At 40.5% G+C, this 12,533-nt stretch overlaps 1 protein-coding gene across 1 annotated transcript in view; it reads right to left on the bottom strand.

Annotated features, from left to right (window-relative positions):
• arid2 (AT-rich interactive domain 2) overlaps positions 1–12,533 on the bottom strand; it is a 142,837-nt gene that overhangs the window by 11,361 nt on the left and 118,943 nt on the right. Inside the window, exons 15-16 of the mRNA XM_060839629.1 lie at positions 7,972–10,793; positions 5,517–5,671 (exon numbers count right to left, since the gene is read on the bottom strand). Of these exons, the coding sequence (XP_060695612.1) occupies positions 5,517–5,671; positions 7,972–10,793 (2,977 nt within the window). The remainder of the gene's footprint in view (positions 1–5,516; positions 5,672–7,971; positions 10,794–12,533) is intronic.

Here is a 12,533-nt window from a genome sequence, read left to right as displayed (position 1 = left end):
ACTATGAGAAACCTATCCCTTTATAGAGGTGTCACTAACAAGGGGCTCAGTTTTAAGGTAAGGAACAGGGGGATTTGAGGAAAGACCTTTTCTCCCAGAGAGTTGGGTGGAATTCAGTGCCTATAAGGGTGGCAGAGGTGGAACCCTCCATTAAGAAATATTTATATAAACACTTGAAATATCAAAGCAGACAAGGCCACAAGCCAAGTGCTTGATAACCAACACAGACAGGAAGGGTTGAACGGCCTCTTTCCATGCTATTAAAAACTGTGATTCCATAGCCCAAGATTTCTTCTATACAGTTTTAAAAAAAGCATATCCTCCCAGATAACTACTGTGGAAGCTCCAAGGATCTATCTTTTGCCCCTTCTCTTTCTCATTGACATGCTCCCTCTCAGTGACATTGACTAAAAACACAAGGTCAAGTTTCCATCTGTATGCTGATATCCAATTGTGTCTCACCATCACCTCTTAACTCAGTTATATACAAAGTTGAAATTTCCTCCAATCAAACACTGAACACCAAAGCTTCTGTCTTTCCAATCCAAAATCCATTCCCTAGCCAGTGACACACACACACACACACACACACTCTCTCTCTCACTCTCCCTAGTCACCTGAGCACACATCACCAAGATCACCAACTCACTCTCTGTTACTGAAATCCCCCCCCCAGTGTTTACCCCTACAGTGGATATTTTCTCCTGGTCAGACTCTCACCTTCCACATTCCATAAAACAAAAATTATCCAAAATCTGCTTCCCCTTTCGAATACTAAATCAATTTTCCTATCTTGCGTGTTCACTGAACTCATGCTTGGTTCCAAATCTGTCCAATGTAGAGGTCCTCCAAATTGCTATAAATCTTCTCTATACCTACATTCTTAAATTCTGACCTCATCCACATTTCCAATTTTAATTGTTCCAACAATGCCAGTCTGCCTTCAACTTGCTTGCACCCTCAGGCTCTGGAATTTCTTTTGCATGCTTCTCTATTTCCCTTTACGATGCTCTATTAAAACACTCTCTTCCCAGTGTTGTGGGGATCAGTCTCAACTTTTGTTTCTACTCCTATCAAGCACACTCAGACATTTTACTATTTCAAAGACAGCATTTGAGTGCAAGTATCTGTTGCAATAGTATTTAAATTTAAAATTAATCTTTTGTAGAAAAACATGTCTGGTTTTCAAAAATATTAGATTTAAATATAATACATTTGACGATTATAATATAAAAATTCCAATTGGATTATCATTAAAATTAGCAAACAAAATATGGTCCAGAGTCAAAGTGTGGCACCGGAAAAGCACAGCAGGAAAATCGACGTTTCAGGCATAAGCCTTTCATGAGGAATTCCTGAAGGCCTTACGCTCGAAACATCAAGTGTCCTGCTCCTCAGATGCTGCCTGACCTGCTGTGCTTTTCCAACGCCACTTTTTGACTCTGAACTCTAGCATCTGCAGTCCTCACTTTCTCTGAAACTAAATACGGTTAAAGTTCAGCAGACAAGCAGAATTTGTGCTCTTCAAATTTACAAAATTAATGTAGCTCAACTTTACACTTGTATATTTTAAAGATGTTCATACCAAAATGTAGACTTGCCCCTTTAATAATGGCAATTTAACAGCTGGGAGTCTTGGCTGCGTGGTAACAAAGATTTCTTCTCTTCATTACAAGGTGATATTTATCATATTGAGAGAGAACAGTTTTGCCTGCTGCCATGAAAATAAATCTGCCTAATGATATGTGCAATTCCCTTGAAAAGAGCAGCACAAACACAGAAACAGAGAATGGGAATGGAAGTAGGTCTTCAAGCTTGCCCCAATATGATTGTGGCTGATCATCTAACACAGTACAAGTTCACCTACACCATATTCTTAGACAGTGATCCCTGTTTCTCGGCTTCCTCGTCATAGAACATTGAACATTGCACTGTACTACAGGCCCTTCAGTCCTCGATGTTGTGCCGACCTTGGAACCAATCTGAAGCCCATTTATCCTACACTATTCCATTTTCACCTATGTTTATCCAACAACATTTAAATGCTCTTAATGTTGGCAAGTCTACTACTGTTATAGGCAGTACATTCCACACCCCTACTACTCTGAGGAAAGAAACTACATCTGACAACTATCCTATTTCTATCACCCCTCAATTTAAAGCTGTGTCCCCTCATGCTAGCCATCACCACCCGAGGAAAAAGGCTCTCACTGTCCACCCTATCTGATCCTCTGACCATCTTGTATGTCTCTATGAAGTCACCTTTCAACCTTCTTTTCTAACGAAAATAGCCTCAAGTCCCTCACCCTTTCCTCATGAGACCTTCCCTCCATACCAGGAAACATCCCAGTAAATCACCTCTGAACCCTTACCAAAGCTTCCACATCTTTCCCATAATGTGGTGACCAGAACTGTACACAATACTCCAAGAGCAGCCATACCAGAGTTTTGTACAGCTGCAGCATGATCTCATGGCTCCGAAACACAATCCTTCTACCAAAAAAAAAACAAATACACTGCCTTGTTAACAACCCTATCAACCTAGTTGGCAACCTTCAGGAATCAGTGTAAATGGACACTGAGATCTCTCTGCCTATCTACACTACCAAGAACCTTGCCATTAGCCCAGTACTCCTTAGTCCTGTTGCTCGTTCCAAAGTGAATCACCTCACACTTTTCTACATTAAACTTCGTTTGCCACATCTCAGCCCTGCTCTGCAGTTATCTATGTCCCCCTGTAACCTGCAATATCCTTCAGCACTATCCACAGCTCCACCGACCTTGGGTGTCATCCGCAAATTTACTAACACATCCTTCTAATACAGTTGGTGCATAAAAACAACAAGTAGAAGTGGACCCAAAACAGATCCTTGCGATACATCACGAATAACTGAACTCTAGGATGAATATTTTCCATCAACCACCACCCTCGTCTTCTTTCAGCTAGCCAATTTCTGATCCAAACTGCTAAATCATCCTCAATCTCATGCGTCTGTATTTTGTGCAATAGCCTACCATGGGGAATCTTATCAAACACCTTACTGAAATCCATAGACATCACATCAGCTTCTTTACCTTCATCACAATTGAAGGAAGGCTCACTGGTCTGTAAGTACCAGGGCTGTCTCTACTGCCCTTCTTCAGCAAAGGGACAACATTCGCTAACCTGCAGTCTTCTCGCACTATTCCCGTCAACAGTAATGGCAAAGATCAAAGCCAGAGACTCTGCAATCTCCTCCCTGATTCCCCAGAGAATCCTTGGATAAATCCCATCCAGCCAAGGAGACATGTCTATTTTCACACTTGCCAGAATTGCTAACACCACCTCTTTGTACACCTCAACTGAGTAGCCTGTATCTAAGTATTCTCCTCGACAACATGGTCCTTTTCTAGTATGAATACTGACAAAAATATTCATTTAGTGCTTCCTCTATCTCCTCAGACCCCACGCACAACTTCCCACTACTATCCTTGAATGGCCCTCATCTTTCTCTAGTCATTCTTTTATTCTTGATATACCTATAGAAAGCTTTAGGATTTTCCTTGATCCTATCTGCCAATGATTTCTCATCTCCCCTCCTGGCTCTTCTGAGCTCTCTCTTTAGGACTTCCCTGGCTACCTTGTAACTCTCAACTGCCCTGAGCCTTGATGTCTCAACCTAACACAAGCCATCTTCTTCCTTTTGACAAGAGCTTCAACTTCTTTAATAAACTATGGCTCCCTCACTCGACAACTTCCTCCCTGCCTGACAGGCACATACTTAACAAGGGGACACAGTAGCTGTTCCTTGAATAAGCTCCACATTTCAATTGTGTCCATCCTCTGCAGTATCCTTCCCCATCCTATGCATCTTAAATCTTGCCTAATCGCATCATAATTGCTTTTCCCCCATCAATAACTCTTGCCCAGCATTACATAGCAATCCCTTTCCATCGCTAAAGTAAACATAACCGAATTCTGGTCACTATCACCAAAGTGCTCACCTATCTCTAAATCTAACATCTGCCCGGATTCATTACCTAATATCAAATCCAATGTGGCCTCGCCCCCTTGTTGGCTTGTCGACACACGGTCAGGAAGCTCTCCTGCACACAATGGACAAAAGCTGACCCATCTAAAGTACTCAAACTATAGTATTTCCAGTCAATATTTGAAAAGTTAAAAGACACCCATAACATTTACCCTGTTACTCTCACTCCTGTCCAGAATTATCTTTGCTATCCTTTCCTTTACATCTCTGGAACTATTTAGAAGCCGATACAAAACTCCCAATAGGGTGACCTCTCCTTTCCTGTTTCTAACCTCAGCCAATACTACCTCAGTACACGTGTCCTCAAACGTCCTTTCTGCTACTGCAATACTGTCCTCGACTAACAATGCCATACCTCCCTCTCTTTTACCATCTCTGTTCTTAATGAAACATCTCAAATGCAGAACCTACAGAGGCCATTCCTGCCCCTGTTGGATCCATGTCTCCAAAATGCCCACAACATCCAAATCCCAGGTACCAACCAAAGTTCACCTTCCTTTTTCTGGATGCTCCTGCATTGAAGTAGACACTTCGAACCACCTTCCTGCATGCCAGTGAACTCTTGCGACCTTGAAACCACATTTCTGACCTCATTACTCTCAACTTCCTGAACACAGGAACTACAATTTAGGTTCCCACCCCCCTGATGAATTAGTTTAAATCTTCCCGAGTAGCATTACCAAATTTCACCGCCAGGATATTGATTCAGGTGGAGTTCTGAGCATCCTTTCTGCATTTACCCTGTCTAGTCCTGTTAGAATTTTCCAAGTTTCTATGAGATTGCCTGCCCACTCTCATCCCTCTCAACTCTAGTGAATACATTCATAACCAATCTTTTCTCTCTTGATCAGTCAATCCTGCTATTCCAGATCTGAGTCTGGTAAACCTTTGCTGCACTCCCACCACAGCCAGAACATCCTTCCTCAGATGTCACAATATGCAAATGGTACAAATTCCTGTTCAGACAAAACAGGATCCTACTGTTAACAGCCAAGGTTCAGCTTTCTTTTGATTATACATTGAGCAGTTCAAACACACGCTTTAGCAAAAGACAATTAGATTACTTTACTGGAGTACCCAAACTTCCAAGTGTGACTTTGTGCAGAATCGACTGAACAGAAATATTAGTGAAGACTTTGAATTATATTAGGAAACATGAAGTGGTGAAAACAAAATTGCTAAGCATGCATAGCAACCCAACTGGTGGTACCAGGACACTGATTTCTTCCTAAACTGTCCAAAAAGTAGGGGAAAAAAAAATCTGACAAATCACCTCAGACCTAGAACTGCAAAACCTCATGAACAGACTAGACTAGGCACCCCAGTGTGTGTGTCAAACAGAGTGACTTAACAAAGAGTGGATCAAAAGCAGTTTCAAAAAAAAAAGATACAGGAAGTGAGTATGGCATGCCTGAGAAACCACATCCAATACATCTAACTTTTTCAGATCCATGGGTTAATCAGCAAAAAAAAATGAAGATTCACCTTCTGCATGCTTGCCAGAGGCACATGAAATTCTGTCCAGGTTTTCTTGTCAGCTCGCCGTGTTGGTGCAATGATTGAACTTGATGTTGAAGAGATTGAGAATTGATCTGGTGCGTTGCTGGTGATGGTGCTGATGATACTGCTAAAGATGGGGACTGCAGGAATATTCACCATATGTAAATCAATCAAAATACTGCTCAGGTAAAATAACTGAAAAATATTTATATACTTGCAAATTAATACTACTGAGATATGAAGTATCATTAGTTCCAATCAAGGTTGAATAAGACATTGTGATCTAAGATGACCAAGTGTTTTTTGCACCTTGAAAATTTAATAAGACAGGATTAAAACGCTGTAATGGAGTTTGAAGGCCAGATTTTGCTGGAGAGGGATATTTTGTGATTTCAGGTAATTTAGGTTAGACCATAAGACATAGGACCAGAAATTAGGCCATTCATCCCATGGAGGCTGCTCTGCCATTCAATCATGGTTGATAGATTTCTCAAACTCATTCTCTCACTTTCTCTCTGTAACCCTTGATCCTCTTGATAGTCAAGAACCTATTTACTCAGTCTTAAATATACACAAGGCTGGCCTCCACAGCCTTCTGTGGCAATGAATTCCATAGATTCACCACAGTCTGGCTGAAGAGGTTTCTCCTTATCTCCATTCTAAAAGGTCTTCCCTTTATTCGAAGGCTGTGCCTCAGGTCCTAGTCTCTACCACCAGTGGAAACATCCACTCTGTCCAGGCCGTTCAGTATTCTGTAATGTTTAGTGGATCCTCCCTCATCCTTCTAAACTCCAAGTGTAGACCCAGAGTCTTCAAACATTCCTCATCTGTGAAGCTTTTACTTCCTGGGACCATTCTAGTTTCTGGAGCTTAAAAAAATATCTAGAAGACACAGCAAAGATATCTTAAAAGCTGCTGCGATTAAACTATGTTTGTGAAATCAGTAAATCTTTAGAACAGTCAAAATTAATTGCACTGAAATAACAAATCAGCTTAATGCAGATTAGAAATTAACAAATGGAAGAATATAACATATACATTGGAGGCTGGATTTCACAGGAAGCAACAAATCGAGAGATCACGGTGACATGGGTTTCCCCATTCCTGACGTTAGTTGGAATCTGGTGTCAGGGGTGTCGCCAGGCAGCCAGCAAGGCTGTCATCAAGTTGGATAAGTCACCAAACACACAGTAATCTCTCTTCAGAGAGAGAACCAGGAAGTAAATTTAATACTGAAGGTTGGTGCAATTTAAGATTTTATAGAAAGCAAAATTATTAGAACATATTACATGGAATTAAAGTAGATGTTGAAATATAAACTAAACTTTAAAACAATTTAAGAATGTGAATGTGTTTCAACATAAACAAATGAGGTTGTTTTGCAGAAATTACAAGTTAAGCATGTTGTTAAAAAGTTACACCTCATTCAAGTACATATACAGCACCACAAAGAACACAAAAGGGCAACTTCTCAGCAACTGAATGATTTCCATCAGGTTAGAGTGAGGGAACTTGCACAGCACCCAATGGGCATAACATATAATCACTGGTAGCAACAAATTTAACTGAACACGTGCAGACCCCAGACACTGCTGTCAGTTTCAGAGACATGACAACAGCAAATGCCAACAGCTTCAATCATTATTATCAGAACATTTGGGACTTCTTTGCTGCAGAGTAGCGGAGCAAAACACAACGAAATGCAATGGTTTCTTGAATTAAACTGTAATCTTTTTTGAGAAAATAGCATAAAGACCACACAGATTTGATGTCAATATTTTAGAAGACTCCGAGGTAGGAAGGTGACTTAACAAGTAGCTGTAGGAGACATGCAAAATAATTTACATCGATAACAATTTTGAAAGTTCTGGATTAAAATATATTGACACATGGCACTTCAGATCTTGGATAACTTTCCAACAATTTCACTAAATCGATCCAAATATCTCCTGTTAACTCTTGAAGAAGCATTCATTTCAGATTTTGAACATAAACAAGGTAATTAAATCTGGCACAGCAAAAGACCAAAAATTAGAATAAGTTCTAATAATAGAAATCAGTGGAATCAGTGTGAAATCAAGAACATGGAGTGGAAGGCTGTCATTATGTTATTTTCTGACCACCATAATCACCTTTTTAGGCTGAAGTTATTTAACACAATACCAAAAAAAACCCTGAATTTTTAATAGCATTTATTATTGCTAACTATCTACGTTCTTTTAAATTGTATGGCAGACAATTTTCCACTTATTTAATAGTCTGAAAATGTGACAAATTAATGTTAGCATAAAAACAACCAAACTGGAAACTGTACAAAACATCTGATTCTGAAGTGAAGTATCAGTATCAAATGGAAATTTTACATGGAACAGCAAACAATTTAAAAGTACAAGTGGCAAGCAAAACAGAAGTGATCTACAATGTGTAATAACTTGCTTACCTGATTAACCATGCCCTGTGAAATAACAGGCAAATGCTGATTTTGCTGTGACACATTATCCATTGCTACTTTGGCTATTGTACTGGAATCAGATCCTACTGGCACAGCCACCATTGTTGAACTGCAGCCAGCATTATTGGGATCACTGATGGTAACAATCCTTACTCCCACTTTATTTGGTATTCCTGATGTATTATCTTTGCAATCAGCCGGCCTTTTTAAAAGTTGACAATCAGTTGAACCATTGGTTGTTGGAGTCTGATATAGTTGAACTGAATGTACAGCTACAGGCCCAGGTTGGTGCAGAACTGGAGGGCAATGCCCCTGGGGAGCATGAGGAAGCAAAGACTGCACAGAAACACCTGAAGTTGAGCACTGAAGCGGGGGCACCGCTGAACAAATGCCAGCTGTCATAGGTCCATTGGATAATCCTGAGTGTGTGTCACTAATTTGCTGGTCAACAGAGCTTGAAATGACTGTACAGTTAGCACTAGAATTTCCTACTGAAACAGGTCCATTGTGCACTTTGGTCAACTGACCACTTTTGGCAGTGTTTTGCTGATTACAGTCCATTTTGCACCATTGTTCCTTTGCAGCAACATCGCCGTTTTCCACATGGTTGGAAGCTCTATGATTCGGAATGCTTTTGCTCAAGTGTGAACCATCTCCTTTTTCAAAATCACAGATCCCATTAACCATAGGCATTTTCAAAAGATCTTTCTTAATTTCCTGCACTCCTGCATACTCTACATTCAGTTTCCCATTAGTTACATTTTGACTTACTCCTGTCAAAGGTCCGTTTGAGGCCATTGTGCAGTGGATGGGCTCAGACTGAACATTCCCTGAGTTAGATGGAGGTAGATGCGAATTATCATGTTTTTTCCCATTTACAAGTTTTGTTGCCTGCGTTTTGCTTTCCTTTAACTCACCATTAGATGTAGCAGTCGCACTCTCTGAACAGGAAGGATTTTCCATAATTTCAATTTTACGTTCATGCAGATGTAAATCTGTTGTATCTTTTGCTTCTTCCTCCTTCTGACAAATAATTTTGTCACCTGTGAATGAAATCCCAGATTCTGAGCTTTTTATCTGTTCACTCTGCGGTGTCAACGTAGGTGGAGATGTTTGCACTTGGAGACCAACTCCTGTTTGTGATGCACTGACAGCAATTCCTGCAGGTGCAATGATCTGTGTTCCGCTTCCATGATTCCCAGCTGCAGCAGTGAAGGTGGTATTTGGCACAACAGTAATAGTAACTTGGTTGCCAGTTGTTCCCTGGAGAAGAGCAGTAGTGTTACTAGCAGAGATCAATTGACCGGGTAAGATCTGCATATGAGGGATGGGCACTGTCTGCACTGATCCCTGTGAATGGATGGGACCTTGAACAAGCTGCACATTTTGGTGGCCAACAACCAATTGTTGACTTTGGGGTTGAACTCCAAAATTATTTGCCTGATTAGGAGTTACTTGGTAGACCACCTGAGGACTAGGAGCTCTGGTATTAGAAGGGAGAGGCATTTGAGGAGCAGGCAATATGAGTTTACCACCTGGAGTAGGAGGACCTCTTTTGGGAAGAAGTAATTGTTTTATTAAACTGGACTCCCCAGAGGGAGGCTGACTAACTGCAGTAGTGGCCTGCTGGGATTGAATCTGCACCTGGAACTGCTTTTGAGGATGCTGTTGTTGCTGCTGCTGCCGCTTCACGGATAGCATCTTACTCACTGTTTGAGGCCCCTGTATTTGAGGGGTGGATGGTTGAGTAACTAAGCCCACTTGTACCTGTGTATTGTTGACAGGTATAGAGGATGGCGAGGTTGATGGGGTCACATGTGCTTTTCCAGCCAGATGAAGAGTTTGGCTGGCTTGAATAGTAGCTGGATTTGTTAACAATATCTGATGAATGGCAGGGGCAAAGCTCTGCCCCTGTTGAGCTGGCTGACTAACAATCACATGTACACTCTGCTGGGGTTGCTGTTGTATTATAGTAGACTGAACTTGCTGTGGTGGTATTCCTGCTGGTTTTGGTGCTATAGTCTGGAAACTCATCCTAGGAGTTGGAGGGCTTTGAACACCAGCAATTGCAACTACTTGACCTGGTGAGACTTGAAAATTTTGCACGGCAGCACCAGATACAACAGTTGGACTTGAAGTAGAGGAATAGTGCTGCGGTGCCAAAAGAACTGCATCTTGCTGGCTGGTTGTTTTTGGCTGGTGGCGTGGTGTCTGTACAGAGTGCAATACTGCACCCGATAACAGCTGTCCTTGCGAAACAGTGACAGTGGCTGCTGGTGTACTTTGAACTCTGCCAATTGATGCATGGGTATGAGAAACAGCCTGCTGTAATACAGTAACCGTTGTTGCTGCAGAGGTATTCACCTGATTAGAAGATACAGCTGGTATGGAGAGCTGGTGACCAGGAAGTTGCTGTTGAAAGACCTGTGGATGGTGAAGCATTTGCTGAGAAGATGTGATTTTAACTGATGATTGTGTTGTTGTGGTGGCATGATTTTGGATCACTGTTCCAGGCGGTATGTTGGTTCCGGTTAATGAATATGGAACTGTAACTCCAGAATGAGTGCTAAATGTTGAAGACTGAACAACTGTACACTTGACTGTCTCACTCGTAATTGGAGTTCTGCTTTGTACAAACGTCACTGCAGTATTTTGGTGTGGTTGTGCCAAGCTAGTTTGATCTTGTGATGACTTGGTAACATTGTGAGCTGGAATACTTGGTTGAAATGTGTAGATCATTTGAGATCCTGGCTGATTAGCACAAAGATTTCCTGCAGGTATCCTTTGAAAGTGACTTACCATTGCCTGTGCTGAAATAAAGAAGAGAGTCACAATACAATTGTAGTCCTTGTAGCTGTCTAAAATTTCAACAGATGACTATTCATTCATAGTAAACTGCATTATGTTCAATAAATACAATTTCCTCATTCCCAGTATATATCAAACACTCAATCATGGAATAGAAATTCACTTAGACAAGTCGCATATTCTCTACAGTCACAAGTCATGTGAACTTCACCATTCACCACCCACACATTAATTAGTTCCTAAATATCAATGCAAAAGCACATGCTAAATATATGGAGGATAAATGCCATCTCAAATATGACCATAATTGAAAGTATTGATAAAATCTAAGTGTAGAGATGATGAATTAGACAATTATATTAAAAGAACTCCTGATGCCCACAAAATACTATTTTAACATCTTATGATAGCTGCAAAATCAAACATATTAATATTATTTCTTCTTGAACAAGAAAGTTCTATGTTATCAATGGATTTTCTGACAAAACTTACATGCAGATCCACTCAATGATAAATGCACATTATTTTCCACTTACACTCCAATGCACCCTTATCCAAATCCCATAAGGATTCACTGTATTGACAAAGTGTCTAAATCTTTAGAACAACATGTCTGTCACAAAGAAACTTGAAAGGTTTGTTAGAATGAATCCTGTACAAGGCAAGACAACCGTAGAAATTAGCTTGTTCCTTTAAAACACAATCTGCAAAGAGTCTGTAGACTTAACACAAACAGACTGACATAAAATGTTTTTAGTAACCAGATAGACAAAAGATGTCTGCAGAATTTTGCACTGTAATACTTCTTCTGGATGTTCCAAAGAAGTTGGCTGTTCTGGTTTATTTGTTCCAGAAGATATTCAACTACAAGCAGAATCTATGACTCAAGAGACCACGCACTGGCACTCCCTATAAAACTGGTCAGGCATTTCAGCTGGTAGAAGTATTTTTCACCTGAATCACAACCTGGGCAACTAGTTTATTTTGAAAGACATATTATTGCCTAATACTATCTTGTCTATCATAACAGCCCACACGGGAAATAAACTGATAAAATGGTGTCTGGGAAATCTGCAGAGGGCTCAATGTTTTGTCAGTTAAGGCATTCAAATATAGGCAACTTGACTACTGAAAGCAAATCCATCTTATGGGTCTAATACGAGTTTGACTGCAAGAGCATACAGAACTTCTCAGGAACCCTAAATCCTTCAAGTTTACACAGGTGTGCTCTAATTACTACTATGCGTTGCTTATAGGAGGGTTTTTTTTTAAAAATGCAGCCATGTTTCACATCTGATCATAATTCAATAAAGATCCCCTGGAATTTCACACATGAATGCGAGGCAAGATTCATACTTAGGTTTAATGTTATACACAGTATAAAAGCCTGTTAAAATTCACACATGGAGCCCAGATATTCAGGTGGCACAACAGAGGACAGCTGCCATCTGGTCTCAAAGTGTTCAGACTAAAGAAGAAAATTGAAAGAAAAACAAATTCATTTCCTCATGGTTATGTCCATTGGTTAGTCCTGCCAATCTGGAAACAAGCCTGATTGTTGTACTCCCCCATGGCAATAATAGCTTTCCCAAGGACACTAAAACTACACAAAAGTTCTGGATGTAGGTTTGCTCAGTGAGCTGGAAGGCTTTTTTCAGATGTTTCGTCACCATACTAGGTAACATCTTCAGTGAGCCTCCAAATGAAACAGTGGTGGTGTAGCCCGCTTTCTATTTATATGT

The sequence above is a fragment of the Hemiscyllium ocellatum genome, chromosome 19 (genome assembly GCF_020745735.1).
Source record: "Hemiscyllium ocellatum isolate sHemOce1 chromosome 19, sHemOce1.pat.X.cur, whole genome shotgun sequence".
Classification (NCBI taxonomy): Eukaryota; Metazoa; Chordata; class Chondrichthyes; order Orectolobiformes; family Hemiscylliidae; genus Hemiscyllium; species Hemiscyllium ocellatum.
Note: the sequence above shows the minus strand (reverse complement) of the source record. Positions and strands in the feature narration are given on the sequence as shown.